Source organism: Myiozetetes cayanensis, unplaced genomic scaffold, assembly GCF_022539395.1.
Source record: "Myiozetetes cayanensis isolate MyiCay16 unplaced genomic scaffold, myiCay2020 scf21, whole genome shotgun sequence".
Classification (NCBI taxonomy): domain Eukaryota; kingdom Metazoa; phylum Chordata; class Aves; order Passeriformes; family Tyrannidae; genus Myiozetetes; species Myiozetetes cayanensis.
The window spans coordinates 9,109,804-9,132,293 of record NW_026087423.1 but is presented as its reverse complement, the minus strand read 5'-3'; the positions used below and the strand labels follow the sequence as shown (position 1 = coordinate 9,132,293).

Sequence of the window (22,490 nt, the reverse complement as noted above, 5' to 3'; positions counted from 1 at the left end):
TACTCACACTGTCTCAAAGGTAAACCCCAGAGTAGCACAAAGGCCTCTTTATCTTCAACATTCCCAGTCTCCTCCGACAGCTTCACAGGTGCTGTTTGCTTTTTCTCCTCCTGGTACTCGACATCCCTAGGGCAGAGCGTCCCCCTCGGAGATGGAACGGGCCTGGAATGGGCCTGGAATGGGCTGCGGAGCCCGCGGGGCAGCGCCCGTGCGATGCGGAGCAGCTGTCGGCCTGGCAGGGCTGCTCCTCTTGGCAGCCAGACAAAGGACTCAGGAGCAGGAGGAAAAACAAGGCTGGGAGGGAAAGTCGCTCCAGATAATATGGCAGCTGGCCTGGGAGGAACCATCTTGAGGTGGGGAGCACGGCTAGACAGGGAAAGTTTGTCCGGAATGGTTGCGAGGCTGTCTGGAGATGTGGGCCAGGAGCTGGGAGAGGATTCCTGGCACTCACAGAGGGTCTCAGAGGGCTCTTTCCCGTGGAGGGGGGAGCAGTGCAGAGCTTCCAGAGGGATCTTGAGGTGTGAGAAGAAAAGGCAGCAGGGTGGAGCTGCAGAATCTGTGTTTTTATTCAGGATTGGGTGTTTCTCTTGCATTTTGGTGAGGATGGGGCAATAGGCAGCAAACATCAGCCAAAAATTAGATCACAGAGGAGGGACACCGAGGGCTGTCAGATTTGGGAACAAAAAGAGCAGGAGGGAAACGTCGCAGCATCAGCAGGAAGCAGTTGTGGGGAACAGAGACGGCAATGTAAGGAGCTGCATCAAGGCGATAAGAAAAGAGCAATAGTGATGCCAAAAAGCATGAAATGCACAATTTTCCCTCTGTGCCAGTGTCCCACACTGCCCCTGGAGCGTACAAGGTGTCCTTGGAGCAGGGCCTGGGGAAGGAGGGGTTCTGCACCAGGAGGTGCTGGCTCTTTACAATCCCAGTGAGGAAGGCACTCTGCTCTGTAAAGCGTCTTTGAAGATGCTCTTTGTTAGAGCCACTTGCCTCTACCACTTGTGCTCTTCCTAGAGGTTAAACCTGCCTTCATTCAAGACTTAAAAAGCTCAGTTTTCAGCCTAGGCCTAGCAGAGACTTTTCACTTCATTTTGGTTGATCATCTCAGTTTTAGCAGAAGAGCAGTTTGGAGACTTGCAGATTAAATTAGTGCTCAGAAACTTGTAGGAGCATCTGTGATTATTTTATGCATGATGCTGGCTCCCCAGAAATGTGGGGAGAAGCATTTGAATATAAACTCCCTCCAGGAAAAGGAGAAAAAAAAACTTCTTGCTGCCACACAAGTCTCTGCGGTGGGTAAAGGGCAGAACCTCCCCAGTCACTCAATTCATTAAGCCTGACAACAATTAATTACATTGAAATTAATGCGCAAATGTAATGTTTTACACATGTCAGAGACATGCCAGCAAAAGAGAGGGTCTTGCTGAGCCATCTTTAATTGTTTTCATTGTTGATTTAACCCAAGACGATAAGGAACCAGCCTAGTTTGGGCTCTCCATTTGCAGGTCCCCGCGAGTGTTGCAGCTCTGCAGTGACTAATTCACTTTGTTTCCAGATCAAAGGGGACAAACAAGTTTGTTTTAAAGCTTGGCCCAAGGCCCCTGGCTCTATGGCAGAGCCACCCTACAAGCAGCTGCCAGCACCTTCCAACATCCCACTTTGCATGTGTGCTCCTCACACCCTGGCCTGAGGGGCACGGCAGGGACCCGGCAGAGCTTTGGGAAGGGAAAACCTCCTGCAGATCAGTCGGAGCTCTGGCTAAGCAGGGGCTGGAGGCAAACTCTGTGGAAACACTGGCTGCTGAGTATTCCCAGTGGTTTGGGAGGAGCAGAGGTGAGGAAGTCAAACCAGCAGAGAGAAGAGAAAATGCCAAGAAAAGAAAGAGGAGGGGGACAGGGTTAGCGTTGGAGATCTCACACGACTGAGAAGAGGCAGCTGTACCTGGAAAGTACATCAGTGGTGCTTGCAGTGACTGAAGAGCATGATTTCACAGAATCAAAACTTCACAGAATATTCTGAGTTGGAAGGGACCCACAAGGATCATCAAGTCCAGCTCTTTAAGTGCATGGCCCATACAGGGATCAAATAACAACCTAGGTGTTCTTAGAACCGTGCTCTAACCACTGAGCTCTTCCTGTCCATCCTCCTTTGAGAAAAACAAGCACACACGTTCATTTTCAAATTACCTCTTAGTGTGGAGAGGACTTGAAAATGTCACCTGTGTGATAAAATGGCTCTGCTGTATTTCCTGCTCTATGACTTGGCCACTTGATGCTGAAGAGCTGCTTTTGATGTCAGTGAACACGACAGAGCCCTGAGCCTGCAGAGCAGGGACCTGCAAGCACCCTGGGGCATGTGGGCTCTGGGAGATGGAGCTGCTGCACTCAGGGTGGGGTTTGCATGTGCAGAGCACAACTCCAGCACTGCCTGGGACATCAAACAAGGTGAAACCACAGGCAGCCCCCTCTGAGGGAACTCACTCTGTGGTCACCCCGCTGAACAAGTCAGCCCAGGGCCCCAGCACAGTGGTGGTTTTGTTCTTGTGGCCACACCTGGTTGAGAACAACTGAAGTGAACCCTCCGAGCACATGGCAGATGGGAAGAATTTGCAGGTACTTCTTACCCAAGCCAACTCCTGCAGTGTTTGCAAAAAAAACAACAACCCAAGAGTAAAGTCAGTTGAAGCTTAAACTGTGTCTGAGGCCAAGCAGTGAGGTTGTCACAGAGTCTAGTGTCCCATGCCACCACTGCTCCCTGTGCCCAGAGAACTGCAGAGCCAATGTCAAAAAATAATCTCACCCTATAAGCCTGACCACCTCATCAAGCCTGAACCCTACAGTTTGCTTCAAAGCTCACCAGTGCCTTTTGCTGAAGAAAGGATAATCTTTACAGGACTCCTTCCTCGATCCCCCTTCCCTCCTGGAATATTCTGTATTTTGAAGTCATTATAAAACCTGAGCAAAACACAGGGGATCTTGTTCTTCGGAGTGTTGCTCTGGGAGCAGCTCTGTAGAGTTGGTGCAAAGCCGTGAAAAACACGGAACGCTCCCATTTCGCACTCACTTGGTGTGACTGTAAACAACCACAGAGCGATGGAAAATCCCAGAGCAGCATGAAGGACTTCACTGGCCTTCCAGGGATTCAGCAGAAAGGCTGTTATTTATAAATCTGGAAGCGAAGCTTTAGGGATGCAAAGTTCTCACTCACACGGTGCTGGACAGGAGGGTTTACCAGTGCAAGCTTTCAGGACTCTAAGAAGAATTACACAGTTATAGTCGCAAGCACCAGTGTGAAAATATTGTCACTGAGCGTGTAATTCTGTGCATGGGGCTCAGGACCCCTCTCTAACAGACCAGAGTGTGAATCAGTTGTAAGGAAAACTCTGTAGCACTCAGGGCTTAGTAGGATCGCTGCAGTCATACACTTGGCCCAGAGATAAAATACAACTGCGTTTCATCTGGTACTGGTGACAATTTTCAGATGTTCCTTCCATGCAGCGTGCAGTCACTGGGGCACGAGCCAGGGGCTCAAAGGCTGCCTCGCTTTTCCCATTCCCCCTCAATTCTCCTTTATTTGGAAGAAATCCTCTGATTGCTCCGTGACTGTTTCCGTGTCCCTGTGATGGAGATCTCACCTGCTTCCCTCTGCAGAGCCATCCACTCTGGGCCTCAGTCAGTGTCACTTAAAAGGAATGTGCCCCTCATTTCCAAGGAGCAGGATCAGGCTTAAGAGCAATATAAAGCCTTGGACAGACTTCAATTAACACATGCAGTAACATTCCCAGATCTCAGAGTGGCCTCTGGTAAAATGTGTGCGTGTGTCTGATCTTGTGGGTCTCAGGATAAGCTGTGCACCTTTGGAGAGCTTGTCCAGCTCCCAAGCAGTTTTATTGGTATAAATCTGCAGTAATTTAACAATTGTAGAGTGTATTTGAGATTAATTGACAGAAGGAGAAAAACCGAGTATCTTGCAGTGAAAACGGTGAGTTCTGAAGTGGAAGATGCATGCTGGAAAGTGTCATCATTTAACCTCAAAAATTAATATGGTTTAATTATTTTAAATTTTTTATATTTTTTTTTTATTTATTTTTTTTTTTTTGGTGGGGAAGTTTTACTGCTGCTTGCAAGCAGAAAATGTGTCAGTTATCAACGAGACCCTTATTTATTTTCTGACCCCTCAGAAGCTGCAATCTACATTAACCTTCCACCTTCGAGTGGAGAGAAACAGTGGTTTGGAAAAAAAAAAATAGGAGCAAAGAAAAAAAAAAAAAAAGGAGAATTTTTCCTTGGCGGCATGTAAGGGAAAGGAAAAAAAAATCTTTTATTCTAAAATTATCAACAGGTATTTTCCATCGAAATTCGCGGGGGGAGAGGGGGAATAACGAAGGCGAGCGAACGCCCGGTGTGAGGTGAGGGGGAGGCGGGAAGGCGGCGGCGCGCGGGCCGCCCTGAGGGACGGCCGGGGCGCTCCGGGCTGGCGAGGAGGGCCGCCGCCCGCCGCGGGCACAGCCCGGTGGAAAAAAAGAAAAAAAGCGAACTTGTGCCAAAACTTTCCGAAGTTAATTAAAACAGCCCCCCCGCGCCGCCGCCGCCGCCGGGGCTCCGCCGCCGCCCGCCCGCCCGCCCGCCCCGCTCCCTCCCGGCGGCTCCTGAGGGAGCTCCATTGTCTGTGAGGATGGCCGCGCACCCCCGCCGCGCCCCCGCCCGCCGCGCCCCCGCCCTCCGCGCCGCCGTGCGCGGGGCGCCGGGCGGCCGCGGCGGGGTGGCTGCCGGCTCTCCCCAAAGTTTTTGGATCCGCGTCTCCTCATGATGTATGGATGATATATTGCATTGTGGGTGTCAATATAACTGACGGCCATATTTGCCGGTGCTGCTACTGCTGTAAACAACCCAAAGTGTCTGGGAGACACGGAGACGCTTCGCTGAATTTCAGGACGCTTCTCCTCCTCCCGCTGGCCATGTCTCTGGGAATGTCTTACAAGCCCAACTTGAACGCCCACATCCCCGGGACTCCCCTCAACCCGGGTAAGTCCGCGGCGGCAACTGGGTGGCAAGTTTGGGGAGGCGAGCGGCGGGTGCCGCACCGGCACCTGGGGGAAGCCCCGGACTCGAGTTTGTGCCCAGTCCGGTATGGCGGGGCAGCGGCTCCTCCGCGCCGCCATTACCCGCGCCCGCCCGCCCCGCCGGCCGGCGCCGCCAGCCCCGCACCGCGCCCGCCCCCGCGCCGGGCACCGCGCCCGCCCGGCCCCGCGCCGCCGCCACCGCCGCCGCTCCGGGGCTCCGGCCGCCGGGTTTCCTCCATGCTCGGCTCCCCGGGGCGGCTGATTGATCTGGATCAGGAATATTCCGGCGGCGCCTCAGCGAGGACCGCTGCTGGCGGGACGCCGCAAGTGCGGCCGCTCTCCCCGCGCCTCAGCCTCGCCTCACGCCTCCTCAGCGCCGGGGCCGCCCCGGGGCTGCGCTCCGCAGGGCCGAGGGGTCGCCGCGGACCGCGGAGCTCCGCCGGAGGCACCGGCACTGCCTCGGGGAGACCCCCGGCCCCGCTCCCCGCTCGGAGTCTCCCCCTCATCCCGGGCGGAGAAGCCCCTGTCCGCTCGCTGGAGATTTGGGGATGGGGAAGGAGGGGGGATGTGGTGCACACGGGAATCGCACTGTTTCTTAAAAAACTCCTTTTTCAAAATCACTCCCTCATCCTTGGATCTGTACGGGAGCTATTACAACTCTACTCTCTAAAAAGTTTCCTTGACAGCGTTAACTTTTTGTCTTTATTATTTTTTTTTTGGCTCCATCCCCGCGTTTCTCCCTTCCCTCCGCGGTTTCCGAAGGCACCGGCCGGGGGTTTTTGCCGGTGCCGAGGTGTTGTCGTACCTCGGGTCCCCGTGTGCGAGTCGGTGCAGCCTGAACAAAGCCGCAGCAGCAATTGCTTCGCTGTGGGATATTTGGAGGGGATCTCGCTAATCTCTGCGCGTTGGCTCGAATTAAACAGCACGAAAATGGAGAAGTTGTTCTGACTTAAAAAGACCCGTATTCCTGTCTCCCATCCCCGATGCCTGCAGGGCTGGCATCGGACCATCCTCAGCCACAGATCAGGCTGATTTAAATTTTTTTCTTTCTCCCCCGATAAAAAGTTTTGGAGTTGGGTTTCGGAGGGAGGCAAATCAGCCTGGGTGATTTTTACAGCACCGTTAGTGGTTGTAATCCCGGGAGGCTGATGAACGAAAGGGATCACCGAGATGCACCTCTGTTCTGGCTGCCAGGAGAGCAACAATCTTATTTTACTGCAAGGAATCGTCGCCAGCTGGTGGATGAGCCGAGGTGCCGGTGCCTCAGACACTTTGATCCTGCGTGGAGCTGAGCTCGGTGGGGCTGTGAGCGTGGCAAGGCTCCGTGTGCCGGGGTCGTGTGTGGGGAGTGCCGTGGGCCCCGGCGCTGCTCTGCGGAGGGGTCAGGGAGCTGGGGATGTGCCGAGGATTTTTGACAAAAAGCAGAAGTGTCACCGGAGGAAAAAAAAAAAAAAAAAAAGAAACAAAGCGCAGCAAGGGAAACCGTTCTCCTGTCGGCTCCCACGAGAACCTGTGCCTCGTTCTCCGGAACAGCCGTAAAATTGCAGGGAAAACAAAGGTGGTATTTTGCGATGGTGGGTGAGGGGTGGGGATTAGGTCATGCTGTGGGGGGGATCCGAGTCTGGCTGCTCTGCGAGCGGGGACTGCGAAATCCCGGCTCAGACACGCCGCGCACAATGCGAGCCGAGCGGGGAAGTTTCTGTCTCCAGCCCTCTCCGCTGCCGTGTCGGTGCTTTCCGACGCTCCGGCTGCGAGCTGGGCTTTACATTCTTTCGCGCAGTTTTATCTTCCCCTTCCCCCCCAGCCCTCCTTTTTGCCTCGTAACGGCAAGTTAGCAGCAGTTCGCTGTCATGCTGGAACTATTCCTGTCTAAGTTGTCCTCTCTTCTGAGTTCGGATCATCCTCAACACCCCCAGAATCTTTTCAATGAAAGAACGTCCTCCTCTGAATCCAAAATGGGCTCTCTCTTCCCTCCCTGTCTTCTGCCATTATCCTCACGCACCAGCTCTTCCTCTAGCTGGTGGTATTGCCAGCACCGTGGCCTAAGGCCAAGGGACTTAGACAAAGCAGTCCTTGCAGTTGCACATATCGCATTCAGAGTGATATGACTGCAAATGGCCCCCTCCTTTCTGGAGCTTAATTCTGATTTGGAGGAGGCTGCTTCTCTATTGTGCTTAAATTAAATGTCCCCCCCCAACCAGGAGGATAAATCCTAGGTCTGCTTCCAAACCTGGGGTGAAGGACCCCCCCGCCCCGTCCTGCAGAGGAGAGGAAAACAGGAAATCTGTCCCTTTTGGCCTGAAATCAGCCCTGCAGAAGCCTCTCTGTATGAATGCTGAATATTTTGGTCTCGGCCGACGGAGGGCTCTGGGCAGCTGTGGATCTCACAGGGATTTTCCTCTGGGAGGTAATGCTGCTTCCCTGCAGTGCAGGGCTTCTGGTGCAGGAGTATTTGGGAAGGCAGTGTCGACTCAGCTCCCGGAGCTGCGTCCTTGCTGCAGAGCAAACTCCTTTCAAGTTTAGGCTGAGAGCGGCCACTCTGCAAAATTCTGTTTGAACTGCACAGCAGTGAGATGAAGCAGTTGTGGCTGGGGGGTGACTGGGCTCTGTTCTTGCACGGGAGCATGTTTTGGGAATCCAATCCTGGACTGAAGTCCAGAGAGAGAGGAGCTTTGTGTGGGAGGAAATTTGGGGAGGAAGCCTCCGTGGGTTGTCGGCAGATCTGGGGATGACTGTGGGTGAGGAAAATGCAGCTGCTCCACAAGTGACTCAGGATGCTGGAAGCATCCGGGTGCTGACTCCTCTGCCTTGCACCAGGCTGAGGGAATGAGAGAGTGTTGTCACAGCAGAATTTGATGCCTGTTCCTCTTCCCGACTGCCCAGGTCAGTGCTGACACTTGGCCCAGGGTGGCTGCACTGGGCTTACAGTGTTTAGTCTGAGTTACCAGACACCTTCCTGGAGGGGCTGTGCTCGGGGAATTGGGCCCTGGCTGTAGCATCCCAGGCTGTCAGATCCAAGCTGCCTGTGCTGGGGGAGCCCCATTTCATCTCCTGCACAAGCACCTTCTCTATCTGGGCTGTAAAAGGTTGTTCTGGTAGGGACCTGCAGTGCCGTGGCTCTACCTTCACCTGACCCTGCATATCCCAGGGGAACCTTTGTCACCTTTTCTAATAACCATGGTTTGATTTGTTTCTATTTTCTTCCTTATCCTACTGAATCCTAGGAAGTGCTGCTTCCTCCTCATCTGTCTTGTGTTTCATATTGTTTGACTGTTTCTCTATAGGGGACCAGCTGCTGAGCTGAGGTGAAGTAGAGCATCTCCATTGACTTAAGTGGAATAGAGACATTTACACCAGCTGTGAACTGATCTGTAGTTTGTTTTTCCCCCTGTTTCCATGTGTTTTCTGGCTCAGTGGATATCCAGCATTCCTATTTCGTTCAGAGTATGCACAGGTCAGGGAAAAGGAGTGTGAAGATCCAGAAGCTGCAGTAGCAGAAACTACTTGGGATTTTCCTTTAGTTTTATTGTCATTCTTGCAAGAAACGTCAGGTTTTGAGACAGAAATCCTGTTTGTGTAATAAAGGCTAAAAACTGTTGTGTGTAGCATCTGGAAGCACAGATTCCAGCAGGAATCCCTGTGAGCAGGGAAGGAGCTGTGTCTTGGCTCCACAGGAGCGAGTGGTGACCTGTCCAATGGGTCCTGCTGGAGCTGGGGACCGGCAGGGCTGTGGGTGCACCTGCCCCACCTCCCAGCAACCAGCAGCTTCCTGGGAAAAGTGCAAGCTCTCCCTGAGGGGTGGAACACAAGAATTTCCCTGGCTGGGGCCATGGGTTCCAGCTGGAGAGCCCAGGGCCATTCACTCCTGAGAGACGATGGCAGCACACGAGGCCGCTCCTTGTGTCATTCCACTGCAGTGCAGGCTGGCACCAGCACGTGGCTTGCTTGTCGCCCTTTCCAGAGACAGCTTCTGTTTGATATTGTTGTCCATATTGAGAGGTTGTTTTTGGAGTGGGAGTACTGGAAAGAATAGTCTTTGTAGGCAGAACAGAGAGCAAAGTGTTCGTGCCTGAGCAGAGGGGATCATTTCTAGGAAATATACTCCCCCCCTCTCGTTCAAACTGAAATTTGCTGGATCCCTCATCTCTTGCAAGTCCATGGGAAGTTAAAAATGGTCTGAAAAGAAGCTTGCTAAACATGTTTCAGAATTAGTAATTTTCAGGTGGACTTGTTAGGGCATTTAGAAAACTGGGATTTTTGGCTCTGTCTACCTGAGTGTTTCACTTCAGAGCAACGGTGTGGTTTTCACAGTCAGCAAATCCTCCCGTGGTCCCCACCCATCCCATGCTGGTCGAGTTGCAGAGTGGTTTTGGTCCGTGCTAACTTGATTCCTTTTGGATTAAAGTGATCCAGGAGCTCTGCTCCAGTTGTGCAGTGCTGATGCTGCATCCCCTTTAATGGGGACACAAGGATCCCAACCCAAAGATTTCACAGCTTGGAACCACATCCTCCCAGTCTGGGGGAGCAGACTAAAATCTAACCTGAAGTCATACCCCCTCAGGCCAACTCCATGTGGTGTACATGTACCAAATGCTTTCATCTTTTGATCTGTTCCTTGTTGTGCCAAATAACTTGCTCGTGTGGAAACAGCTTCAGCTGGAAAAGAAGAACGATGGGGAGTCCAAGGGACCGGCTTTTGTTTTTTGATAAAAAAAGAAGACAGGGGGGTAGGAAGAGGAGACATAAACCATGACCATTATCCACGTGGAAAGATTAAATAGCACAAGAGTACTCGAGGAAAGGCCCAGAGTGTGACAGATCAAAAGAGCAAGGCCTCTGGCTGTTCTGATAAAGAATGTCCCAGTTCTCCAGAACACATTTATGTCTGCGCACTGCGCTTTTTTAAAAGGAAGGAGTTTTATTCAAAGAAAAGTCTGTTTTTTCCAGAAGGGCTGCCTAAAGTGGGTGAAAATAAAATTTTCACAGCTAGTGCTATAAGGAATGTTTTGTGCAAATGAGAACAGGGTCCATTATTTTAAATTAAAAAATTTACGAGAAGGCAGGGGAAATGGGGGCTGTGTGTTTGCACTCTGGGTTGGCAACTCCTGTTAGAATTCGGTGTGTGGCTTGGCTGTGCAGTGGATCTACTTGTGCAGACGTGTGGTGTCCACGGATGGCAAGGAGTTCTTGTTGAACTTACACCAAAGTGCGTGGAGGGCTCGGGAATCAAATATTGCTGCAGTCAGGCAGAGCACTCCAGCTGTGCTGAGATCTGCACTGCAGGCACGGCTCTGCTGGGGGAGGCTCTCACCTCTGCCCTGCTGCTCCAGGATGCCTCACAGTGTGCCCTGTCAGAGCAGGTCACGGGAACGTTTCTCGTGTGTTTTCTCGGAAAGTTGTGCGGTTTAGGACAGATCAATTTATATCCTCTCAGTTAAACTATTCCAGCCCCCACAGGGTCAGGAATCCATCAGCCGAAGCAGATGAAGTGCCCCAGGTGTGGCAGTGGCAGTGACCTCCAGCACTGGGCTATGCAGGGCTGTACAGGCCACGTATGACCACGAATGGCAACAGCCTCGGGGTTGCAAACAGCCTCAGCTTGAAGGGTCTGTGAAACACAGGGGGAAGTGCTGAGATTCCCCAGGCTGTGCCAGCTACCTCGGAGAAGCTCCAGGTACGGGTATGTCTCTTCTTCCACGCTGTCATGTTCGTGTGGGGAACGAGTCTGTGAAATGGCAGTTTGCCGCAGTTCTACAGGACCTTACAAAGCACGGGGTAGAGAAACACCATCCAGTGGGATTGGCCCTTGGCTTGTCTCAGTCAGTTCTCCATGAGTAACTCGGTGAGTTGTGTCACTGTTCCTGGTTTTCCTTTGCTCTCTGTGAAACAGGGTGGCAGCTGAGGGGTGTAGATGCATCTGATGGAAGTGGATCAGGTGAGTGTTGTCCTGGTGTTCCTGCTCCTGCTGCTTCCTTGCAGGGTGCTCAGCAAGCTGCCTTCCCAGTTATTCTTCCAGCAAGCAGCAGTAAGAGAATTAAGAATTAAAACTTGGATCAGCAAATTGATCATCATTGTTTAGGCTTGGAGATAGTAGCGAAGGAGCTGAAGGGATCCCTACAAACCTATCAGGAATTAATGACAAGATTCCTGGTCAGTGGGAGTTTAGGCAAACAAGGATTGATTTGAGATCCTTTGTCTCTCAGAGTATTAATTTGGGCTCAGAGAGAGCGCTGGAAGGGAGAGATTTGGATACCAAAATCTCATTTCTATTTGCTGTATCTCCCCTCAGTTAATAAAGAGTAATATTGATTAACAAGAAAATCACTATATTTTTGTGGGAAAAGTGCTTGTGGCAGTCTTCTGCTTGAATACAGAAATAAAAGACATTGTTGGGACAAAAATAAATGGGGATCTACAAGGTTTTGTGTACATTTAATTAGGAAAGTGGAGGGAGGAAAGTGTGTGTATTAATTTAGGTTTTAAACAACAGCAAGCACTAAGACAATTTGGGATGTGATAGAGGGTGTCAGTGAAATTCAGTACCAAGCACACTCCCTTTTCGATTCTGTCAGTTCTTAACTGTCTCCATTGTCATTTTAACGTGAGAGAGCAAACCTCGATTTAGATCCCCCCTCCTTTTTTTCTCTCCAGTGAATACCTAATCATCACACTGATTTTTGACTGGGTATTGACTGTCAGACTTCCTGGCCTAATTTTTCTTTCTAGCTATAATAGCAATATCTGGTGATTTATTTTTTTTTTTTAAGCCGAGAAATACAGGCTGTTCAGACACGCCGCTGAATTTTGGGTTAATTGAGTAGTAGTCAGCCAAGACCCAGGGCTTCTCCTCGAGATTAACATACAAAGTGACAGGTCAGAAAGCTCAGGGTCTGTTGCCCTGCGAGATACTAATACCCCCCCCCCCAATTAATTTCATTTTCGTGATTGCATCATCTTAAATTGAGGTGAAATCAAGGATTTTGCCTTTCCCCCCCTCCTCCGGCCGAGTTTGACTGGCACAACTTCTGCCACGGCCGCGCGGAGAGGCTGGCGCTGCGGCCAAGCCAAATCCTTTCCTTTGTTCTCAGGGCCTGCTGCTGCTGCTGATAAAGTGGTCGGCGCATGGCATTATGTCTTATTACATTTTTGATGCAGACTGCAAAGAAACGGGTAAACTCACCATGGTTACCACGCTCTGTCACTTGGCAGGGCACGGCGCACTCCGCGATGGCCTCTAGTGTCTGCAGCACAGCTCTGCAGCGCCGGGCACAGCCCCGGCTCCTGCGCTCTCCTTCCCGCAGGGAGACACGGCCGGCCCGGCCGCAGCTCCTCGCTCAGCCTCGGCAATTCCTGGTAGTTTTTGCCCCTCGGTGTTGTGTGACTCCCCGCTGCATTCGCGCTCCCCGTGCCGACACCAGCCTGGCGCTGTCCCGCCTTCCACAGCTGGGAAACTTCCTCGGTCAGCCCCGGATCTGGGGAACTTTCTTGCTCGGCCCCTGGATCCGCTCACGGCTTTGTCCTGGCACACCACGTTTCTAACAGGGTTTCTCTCTAACCCAGGCATACCCTGCTGTGTTATTTCCTACAGACCAAGCTCGTGCCGTTGCTTAAATGGAACCTGAAACAGTCACTAAATTAACTGGACTGTATTGTCATAAAATCATAGAATAGGCTGAGCTGGATCCATCAGGATCATTGAGTCCAAATCCTGGCCCTGCACAGACATCTGCACAGCTCAGCTGCCACCCCCTCTCACAGGCAGCAAAGGAAAACCAGGAGCAGTGACACAACTCACCCCAACAACCCCACCCTGTGCCTGAGAGCCCTGTCCAAATGTCTGAGCTTCCTGAGCTCAGCCAGCCTTGGTGCTGTGACACTGCCCCTGTTCAGTGCCAGCCACCCTCTGGGGGAAGAACCTTTTCCTGATGCCATCCATCAACGTGTTATCATTAACCAATATGGGATCCATCACTTGCTCTTTGTTTTGCCTGGCCTGCAGCTCAGCTTTGCTGGGTGAGCAGAGCACAATTCCTGTCAGTTGGAGCTCCCAGGTCTTGGATGTGACTGCTTCCAACAGCACTTTGGGAACAAGTCTTTGCAGGATGGGTCTTTTGCTTTATTGTAGGTGAGGAAAAATCGCTTAAGCCTTTCTCTGCTTAATTGAGGTAATTAAACCTTCTTACCTTGCAGCACCAGGGGCTCATTAATGTGTTTTTTTGAAGCATTTTGAAGTCCTAGGAGAAAAAAGACGCGGTTTGTTGTTGTGCCATGTTTGGGAACTGTTCAAATTCAGTCATCTGGACTTGAAATTCTGAGTTGCACGCACAGAAATCTTACACTGGTGTGTGTATTTTGAGCTGATAATGTGAAGAACTGACTGAGAGAGTAGCTGACAACTGTGCTGTTCCTTCCCAGTGCCCTGCTCTGTGGGTGTGGTGTTTAGTTTTTTGGGGCTTTTACTGTGCTCAAGCAAAATTAGCTCCATGTGAAACCTCAGCAACGAAAATGCAGGTCTGGAATTGCCATAAAATTTAGCAGCTCAGTTAAAGGCAGAGGAACCTTGCTTCTTTAAGGTGACCTAGTGACCAGCCCCATTTGCCTTTTTGGGGGGATTTCATGTCTGGTTAACAAGTAAAAATTAAGAACACACTCTTTTCTTGTAATGAAGAAAACACCCCAGTGATATCCTGTGGTAATTCTTAAATGGAAGGAGACTTCCCAGCTGAGGACAAGAGTCTATTCCATTGTGATCAGAGCTCTCTACAGAGAAACTGCCCTTTCTTTTTGTAGTGAGAGGAAAACAGGAATGAAATCACTTGCAACTTTAAAACAAAGCTAGAGATTTACATAGCACTGAGCCCCAGTGACTTTTAGCATCAGTTTAATTTAGATTTAAATGAAGGCTGGTAAATGAGATCCGTTCCTCTTATGAAAGGCAGTTGGGAATTTTCAACAGAGGAGTTTGTGAGGGGAGGGGGGGAGATTTTTCCAGACAGCAGGCAGTCTGTGTCTGTGCCTACAGGCAAAGGCAGCAGCATCCCTGGATGCAAGGGCACGGCAGCTGCAGGAGGGAAGGAGTTCAGTGCTGTGATGCTCCCTTGCTCCTGAGTGGAAGTGCAGCACAGTTGGGATATGAGCAGCATAATTAACCCCCCTAAGAAAAACCTTAAAGTTGTTTTTCAGACCCAAATTCTTCCCATGGCATGGCAAAGGGCAGGAAGTGTTAGGTTTCTGAAGCAGTTTGTCAATGAACACATGAGTCTGGTTCTGGAACTCCTGATTCAAAATTCACGAGATGTGAATAGAATGTTTTATAACTTTAGGAAAAGTAACCCAAAGTGATGTTGTTTTTCCTTTGATTTGCCTGGCTAAAAACGCTTGCTATCACACAAAGAGGAGTAATGGCAGCACTGCTCGGCTCTGATGTCACACCATGAGCAGCAGATCTGATCCCCCTCAACTGACTGTTCCCTAGGAATGGCTCTGGCACTGGCTGAAAATAGTACTGAGGGTAACTTGCTTTGACCATGTGATGACACTTTGAGTTGCAAAATTACTTTCAGATAACTTGCACCGAAAAAGTAAAAATAGCCCAGTACATCAGACTCATCTGTGTGGAATGTATATATGCAAAAATAGGGCTCCTTAATATTTACAGTTTGTCTGGGCAGAACAACCTGTCACGCTACACTCGGCTTCACTTTTAGGCAAACAGTTTGCACTGATAGTGTTGCAGGCTGTGCTGTTTCCCAGCGTGCAGCAAACCTGAGAGGGGCGTCAATTTAACCATTCTCTTCCTCGCAGTGCCACTCAGAAATGGCATTAGTGATCCCACACAAAGGTGAGAGGTCACAGCTTTAGAAACAAGTGATTAAAACGTGGCCCAGTGTAACAGACTGATTGATCTTTAGATAATAATAGATTTTGTTCTCTCTTTTCTCTCTACAGCTGGGGGTGTTCACTCTCCCTCCACGAGTATGGCAACGACTGCACAGTACAGACAGCTCCTAAATGACTATGGCCCCCCATCTCTAGGCTATACACAGGGGATGCAGGTACAGCTCTGCTTCTTTGCCTTCAGTCAGATCACTGCCCCCACGTTTGCACAGGAGCAGGGACTGTGGGCTGTAATCTGAGGTGTTCCTCCCTCCCACCAAGGGCTGAAATCAAACCCAAGTGGCAGCACTGCTTCCTCACACATGACTGGGGATCAAATTAGACTAAGCAGAGTGCTGAGGGAGGTTGTTACTAATTAACTGTTAGTCCCATCCTGTGTGAGTCACGGAGAAACATGTCTTGAATTATGTTAGTGAGGGCTCTTCACATAATTTAAAGTTTTTTGTTAAAAAATAAATATTTCTGTACAGTTTTCTTCTCGCCCTCCCTGCCCAGCTAACTTCTCCCCAAAATACACACCTCAACACTGAAAAAGGGGGTTACCAGTTGCTGTTTGTTGTGATTGTTCTGTTTTCACAGTATTTGATTGAGATTAATCTCCTTTCAACCACAGGGTACCAGCAGCAGTCAAGTCCCACAGAGCAAATATGCAGAGCTTCTAGCTATCATAGAAGAATTAGGAAAAGAGATTAGACCCACATATGCTGGGAGCAAAAGTGCGATGGAGAGGCTAAAAAGAGGTAACTTTTCAACTTATTTTAAAACAATCATCGTGCCCCCTACACTTTGTGCACTGACTGCTTGTGTGTCCGACTGCATGACAACTGTGCCCTTGGAAAGGAGACAGCCTGAGCTCCTCGTGGAACTGGGAGTAGTAACCAGCAGCTGAAACCTTGGGATGCTCTGGCTGTGCTGCATTTGATAGATAAACAGTGACAAAATGTGTTTCACGTGCACACAGAGAGTTCCAGTTAATAATTCAAACCCTACTGTAGAACCCTTAATGGATACATTCTTTCAGGCTCCTGCTGACTTACTTGTCCCTTCAATTCCCTTTTCTCCCCAGTCTCCAAAATACACAGCCAAGCATTGTTTGCTTCTTCTCACACACATCTCCCACCTGCTTGGCCCAGGAATCTCCACTGAAGTGCATTTTGCCTAAAGAAATCCAACCTTGTGGAAATTCCCAGGGGCTGGTGGAGGGAAGGTGTCAGGGAAGGCTGTTCAGACCGAGATGTCAAACATAAACCTTCTGTTACCTGCTGTCAAGTGGTTGTGGTGTCATTAAGAGTCCACTAGAAAGGGCCAGAGAAGCTTTTAGGGCTGGCTGATGAGTCTCTGTGGCTTTGCTTTGTCAGCTAAAAGGGGTCATAAATGCCCTTTCCTTGCAGTGTAAAAGAACCCCCGCGTGCCCCACTGGTGACATCAGCCTGACATTGTCCTGTGCAGGGGACAGGCAGGGATATTTCTGAAGGAGCAGTGGCACATTCCACTGCTCCAGCTCCTGAAATGACCCTGAAAGGCCCTGACAACAGTTGTGCTGCCAGTTCAGTCCTTTGCCAGCATAACAGGTTACCTTTTCCTCCCTTCCCATGGTCCTTGTGCTGAGATTGGCTCCTGCCTTTGACCCGGAATGGGAATGTTATTGGAACAGAGTAACTTCAGCACCTTGCAAATCCTTTACATTTACCCAAGACTCCAAAGCTTTATTTAAGGCTCAACCATTATGGGAGAGTAATATATCTGCCTTGACATGCAATAAAATGACTAGTAGCTGTTCTGGGAAAGGATGCAATAAAGTCTGCTGATGAGTGGGAAGTGGAATCTGGCCCAGCTAAAATCAATGTCGCTGGAGTCTCTCTTTATTGCATTGCCTGAGTCAGTATTAATAGATCATGAATGGCAATAGGCTAATGGGGACAGCTGGAGAGAGACCAGGGGAGATGCAGACCCTCTCTGAGCTGGATGGTTCAGTTTGGGGAGGAAAAGTTGTTTTGCTGCTTCTTGAAGCCAGTATCTCATTTGTTGGTTAATGTAGGTTTAAGATTCGATGCTGCCACCGTGACTTGCCTGTGTTGCAAAGAATCCCAAATAAATACTTTCTGCTGCCATCTTTTGGTCACAAACGTACCTCTCTTTCCATTTTGGGAGCCTGATGGCTGAAGGAGCATGTGCAAGTGTGAGAGCAAAAGTGACTGAGGGGAAGCACGTGACTGCTGCCTCCATGGCCAGGGAGGTTATTCCTGAATCAAGTCCCTTGTCCCCAGCTCCACCCGCTCCTACTGACCTCCAAAATTGGCCGAATTCCCAGTGTTCTACATTATTCAGAGTGGTTCTGCTGCATAAACTGGGCGTGCTGCCACCACAGGCAGGTCTGACACCCTGCTGGGAGCAGGAGCTTCTGGATCCCCCAGCTGCAGCTTGAATGCCCAGGGCAGTTGAACCTCTGCAGAGCCTGCACTCCCCAACCCCAGGGAGTCCTCCTTGGTGCAGAGGCAGTTGCTGTGAGCTGGGCTAGCAGCCTTCTAGAAACAGGAGCCATCATCTCCAGAGATGAAACCCCAGCTATTGCCTCACTGCCCTTTCTCCACCTATTTAAGGAGCATGACTGAGCAGAGAAATCACCTTCTATCTTGCCCTGTCAGCAAAATATAACCTCCTTTGTTGTAGACAAATCTGCCCATCTCTCATTTTAAAATCTATCTCAAGCTCTGTTCTCTCAGCAGCTCCCTGAACACAAATCTACATTTAGGTCCAGAATCAAGGTCCAGATTGCTGGAACTTCAAGGCAACAGGACTTGTAGCGGAAAATTCCACATTCTGTCTTTCAGATGAGAGTAGATGTAAATTGTGGTGATGATTTCCACTGGGAGCTGAGCCAATGTTAGGAGGTAACTTTTTGCACGCACCTAAAAAAAAAATCTCTTATTTTTACAAGAGACACAACTTATCTTTAAGCAGCATTATGATGGCTTGGATTTTGATGCATCCTCAAGGAGAATTATCCCAAAGCACTAAGACTTTCAGAGCTTGCTACAATGACTCCCCAAATAACTTTGTAATTTGTGTCACTCCACTGTAGCAAAATAACTCGCTAGGAGGCAAGACTTTTTTTTTTTTTTCCCTTTAAGTCTTTGATTTTAAGTAGGTCCACACTGCACATGAAGATGTACCTGTCACTGCAGACCTACAGATCTTCCTGTGCTCTGCTTTAGTCCCTTTTCAATTTACGATGCCAGGTCGGGAGGGCAAACCTGGTCAGGAGCAGCTGATGTTTGGGGCACGAGGCCTGCTCTGGTAGCCTTGGCAACTTGGGACAGAAACACATCAACCTTGCTGTGGGCTGTGTGACCTGAATGGGGTGATTTCAACCATGGTCAATTGTTTTGCAGGCATCATCCATGCCAGAGGGTTAGTTCGGGAATGCCTGGCCGAGACGGAGCGAAACGCGAGGTCTTAGCCCGCCGATTCAGCTGCGAGATCTTCCATCTCTCTTCCCGAAGAAAAAGGAACACTTATTCCTTTTGACTCTTGAAAGGTTCACACAAATTCCTTTCTTTTGAATGTTTTGCCTTTCTCATTTTGCCCTTGCAAAAATGTATAGTTAAGAATGGGCAAAAAAAAAAAACAAACAAAAAGAAAACCAACCAAGGATTTTTCAACTTACCGAGGGTTTGCATTTTGTAAAGATGTTGAAACTCCCTGAGATGTTTCTAAAACATGGAAACTGAAGTGCATGCAGAGGAATGCTCTCTCTCTCCCGGGCTATATTTCAGTTCTCTTCTTATCCAGCCACAGCCTCATTCTGTTTTTTTTTTCCTTCAGCTGTATTCACTTATCCCCAAACTGTCAATCTTTCAAAGTTTGGCAGAAGCTCTAAGGATTTTTTTAATCAATGCAGAATAGCATGCTGTACCTAGTAGTCTGCTACGTCACAATTTGTCATACAGCATAGACCCTGCTTAGAAATAACCTCCCCTTTCTCTTATTTTCCCTTTTTTTTGTTCATTTTGCATAAACATTTGCATGACTGTTAGTGCTTTGAAGTCCATTTAAAGTGCATGAGCTATATGGAAAATAGGGAAACCTATTAAATAATAACAAGGTCCTGGAAAGCTAATTCCTACATAAAGGCTGGAGATTTCAGTTTAAAGTTTGCCAAAAAAAAAAAAAAAAAAAAAAAAGGAAAATTCTGGATAAATGACTAAAACTGTTATTTGCATCTTTGTATGTATTTATTACTTGACGTAATAAAGCTTATTTTCATTAACAGTTTGTATTAAAACTACAGACAGTCACTTTAATCAATTCACGCTCCACCAACAAGAACTGTCAAGGAGATAAAAACTGAACCTTCAGGCAGGAGTTGAGGAAAGGGCAGGGGAAGGGGCTGCTTTGCTGCTGAGTTTCCATCCGTGGCACCCTTGGGATACACTGAAGTCTCTGGGAAAAGGAGCTGGAATTCTCCATCTCTGCTGTCTTCAGAATCCACACTCTGGCTTTGGGTCTTTGGTGAAAGCCAGAACTTGGTGGCAGCTGCTGAGGGTGCTGTCCCAAAATGAGAGAGAAGTTCTGGGTAAGCAGGTGGGAGTTGTTAACAGGGTAAAACCAGCAAGTTGTACCTCAGTAGTGACTTCAGAGCAGGTGAGAAAGGGAACACAACTGCATTTGAAGATGCCAACATGCCCAAATTTAACTGCAGCACAGCATCAACATAATAAATGGCTAATTCACTATTATAAAATCAAAAAAACCCCTGAATCCTAAGGAAAATGGGATGGCTAACACATACAGACCTATGGATACCTGAACAAAATACAGTGTTAAGAGGCAAACTTGAAGAAGAATTAATTAATTCACAGCTTGCATGAGCTGGACTCTGTTGCCTTGGGAGGCAGCTTCCAACACATGTTGTTCCTTATCTGTAATGACCTAATTTTACCTCTGAAACTGGAAGAAATGACTGCTCAGCCCTCACTTGAGGAGGGACCCTCCTTCCTGCACCCTGTGAAGCTGCTGTTGGAACTTCCCTCAGAGCTGAGCAGGACAGAGCACTTGTTCAGCTGACACATCTGCAGGAGGCAGCCAGTGACTGCTGTCTCTTCCATCAGCACAAGCAGTACCTAACCCTGGTTCATAAAGGATTTATGTCACTGAAGGCATTGCCTGAGTAAGGATGGGAAGTGAGAACCTTTAGTGCTGTTTTCCTCCCCTACAGGAGCTCCTACAAAGCATCCCAAGGTGGGATTTCCTTCTGGGCAGAAGAAAATCTACTGAATTTTTTTCGGCCTCCCTTAACAAGGGTGGAAAGTTTACAGTCCCTTTTTTACCAAGGATTCTTTTGTCTCCTGAACTTGGCAGAACAGCTGATCATCTGTTAGTCTGAGAGGTGTCATGACAAACACTTCCCTTACCCCACTAGGGCAGCTCAGTATTTCACGTGTTTATTTCTTATCCAACTCTTGCATCTCTTTAAAAAGCTTTTTCCTTTCCAGGTTTTCCTTTGCTCTCCTCTTTTTCTCCCGCTTCTTCTTCTCTGCTGCTTTTTTCTCTTTATAAACATCACTCTCTTCACCTTTGTAGAAGAGATCAACCTTTTCCTGCAGGATTTCTCTGGCAATCTTTCTGTTCTTCTCCAGTGACCTTGTCTGGTGACACTGAAGAAATACAACAGGACATTTTTAGTGCAACTTTAACCTGTTTATTCTTCAGCTTTCCCCCCCTCAGTCTGTACATTCCTGCCATTACAGCAAAGAAATTCCCCTCCTCCCAAAGCCAAGAGCATCCTCCTACCAACAACAGCTGGAACTTTTACATCCAGATGATATATTTTAAAAATTAGTTGCCACTGCACTTGTCAGAGTGGCTTTTGCATTAATCTTTAATGTTTTTATATCAACTTGGAAAGCTGCTCGAGCTGAACTTAACTGTGCCTTCCCCTTGTGACAGGAAGCACAGATTAATTCCAGGGTATTAATTCACAAGAAGTGGGGAAGGGAAATGCTGAAAAAGGATCTGCAGAGTGAGAGCAACTCGGTAAGGAAGAGACTCTCCCTCCCATGGGGGGCAGGAACGTGACAGCTACAATGAAGATTCATTTCCCTGAAAACTACAAGCCTGGAAATTAATTCCTGGCAAAGCCAGGCAGATCAGCTCTGAGCCCAGCTTACTTATCTGCTGACAGATTCTTCCCCAGAAACACAAACCTCTCCCTGTGGTTGTGCTTTACTCTGGAAAAGTCTTGGAAGTTTGGATGCAACTTGTGCCTAAATAAAGCAGAGCCCAGTTACCTTCACCACGATCCCAGATGGAATGTGCTTCAGGACAACACAGTTGTTGGTTTTATTTGTGGCCTGACCCCCTGGGCCGTCCCCTCTCACAAACTGCTCTTCCAGTTCTGCCTCGGAGAGTCCAAGGAGATCCCGGGAGTTCTTGGCTGCCTGGAGCACGGGAATGCTGGCCAGGGAGAGCTGCTGCTTCCTCAGAACCCACGCTGTCCATGCCGGGAATTCCCTCAGGAGGAACGGAAAATGAGAGAAAGCTGCAACGTTCATCCAGGCTTCTGCGGGATGGAACCTGGAGTGGAAGTGGAGAGAGGAGTTTACTGGGAGAATCCTTGTGTTCACATGATCCACTCTGGCTGCACATCCTAGGCGATATTTGCGTGATCAGGTTTGTTTTCAGGGATATCTGAACTGTTTTCATTGGCATTTGCCCTGGAATATTTACCATTCTGAATGGGATTTCGGTTCTTAGTGTAATTAGCTTTGTTAAAATAGTTGGGATTATGATTTTTGAAAGGGATCTGGAAAACAGCAAGGCAATAAGCACTCCTAATAAACACTTGGGAAACACTGAAGATATCAAATATTTAAAAAAGAGAGGGAAAAGGGGTTATTTCTACCTTGGAGTCTGACCTGCTGTCAAATGTCACTGCAATAATCAGTTAAAACAATACACCCTGTTAGGCTTAAAGGAGAAGAAAATACTTCAGCGTGTGAATAAATATCCAAAACAAGTTGAACATAACTTGAAATAATTAAATAATAATGAAAATCATTGAAAGTATTTTTAACCAAACTCTTACTGGCACCCACTGAAGAAGTCAGTAATTTTTTAACGAAAAATACACGCAGAAAAACCTGGAGCAAGCCTTTATTTAGCAGGTGTCACACGGCTCTGCCCGCTTCGAAAGCAGGACTGACAACTCTTCACGGACAGGGTTAGAACCCCACGTTCCCTCGGGCTGTTCCCGCCGTTCGACCCCAAAAAAGAGGAAACAAATCCCGGACAATTCACTCACCTCCGCCGGCCCCGCCGCGCCCGCGCTGCGCATGCGCACGGCGCCAGGGAGGGGCGGTGCCACAGCGCTGATTGACAGGTGAATCAGCCAATCGCAGCGCGCGGGAGGCGGGCTTTACGCGCCCCGTCCCCTTCGCCGCCAATGGGGCTCCTCGGGAAGCCGCGCGCGCCAATCTTCGCGCGGCGGCGCGCGGGCTCCGGCGCGCAGCGAATCAGCGCGGGAGGCGCG

The 22,490-nt window shown here is 49.1% G+C and overlaps 2 protein-coding genes across 5 annotated transcripts; one reads left to right on the top strand and one right to left on the bottom strand.

Moving 5' to 3' along the window:
• The first annotated feature begins 4,685 nt into the window (after positions 1-4,685).
• Positions 4,686-19,244, top strand: CDK2AP1 (cyclin dependent kinase 2 associated protein 1). 3 transcript variants are annotated; one of them, XM_050318186.1, is made up of 4 exons: positions 4,686-5,024; positions 15,011-15,117; positions 15,573-15,699; positions 18,352-19,244. In XM_050318186.1, the coding sequence occupies exons 1-4, from the start codon at positions 4,817-4,819 to the stop codon at positions 18,417-18,419; spliced, it is 510 nt and encodes a 169-aa protein (XP_050174143.1). In that variant the 5' UTR covers positions 4,686-4,816; the 3' UTR covers positions 18,420-19,244. The 3 variants fall into 3 exon arrangements, with proteins under 3 accessions (XP_050174143.1, XP_050174145.1, XP_050174144.1); XM_050318188.1 differs by lacking the exon at positions 4,686-5,024 and adding an exon at positions 5,568-6,620; XM_050318187.1 differs by lacking the exon at positions 4,686-5,024 and adding an exon at positions 6,758-7,469.
• MTRFR (mitochondrial translation release factor in rescue) lies at positions 19,173-22,298 on the bottom strand. 2 transcript variants are annotated; one of them, XM_050318190.1, is made up of 3 exons: positions 22,263-22,298; positions 21,250-21,535; positions 19,173-20,616 (listed from the first exon to the last, which is right to left on the bottom strand). In XM_050318190.1, exons 2-3 carry the CDS (start codon positions 21,511-21,513, stop codon positions 20,404-20,406), a joined length of 477 nt encoding a protein of 158 aa, XP_050174147.1. In that variant the 5' UTR covers positions 21,514-21,535; positions 22,263-22,298; the 3' UTR covers positions 19,173-20,403. The 2 variants fall into 2 exon arrangements, with proteins under 2 accessions (XP_050174147.1, XP_050174146.1); XM_050318189.1 differs by lacking the exon at positions 22,263-22,298 and having other exon boundaries at positions 19,173-19,507; positions 20,374-20,616.
• Positions 22,299-22,490: the final 192 nt, after the last annotated feature.

Excerpts from the sequence above, each read along its gene's own strand:
- CDK2AP1 (XM_050318186.1), top strand. The coding sequence starts at position 4,817 with ATGATATATTGCATTGTGGGTGTCAATATAACTGACGGCCATATTTGC. Across the intron at positions 5,025-15,010 it reads CGGGACTCCCCTCAACCCGG|CTGGGGGTGTTCACTCTCCC; the intron begins GTAAGTCCGCGG and ends TTCTCTCTACAG. Across the intron at positions 15,118-15,572 it reads GCTATACACAGGGGATGCAG|GGTACCAGCAGCAGTCAAGT; the intron begins GTACAGCTCTGC and ends TTTCAACCACAG.
- MTRFR (XM_050318190.1), bottom strand. The coding sequence starts at position 21,513 with ATGAACGTTGCAGCTTTCTCTCATTTTCCGTTCCTCCTGAGGGAATTC. Across the intron at positions 20,617-21,249 it reads CATCTGGGATCGTGGTGAAG|TGTCACCAGACAAGGTCACT; the intron begins GTAACTGGGCTC and ends GTATTTCTTCAG.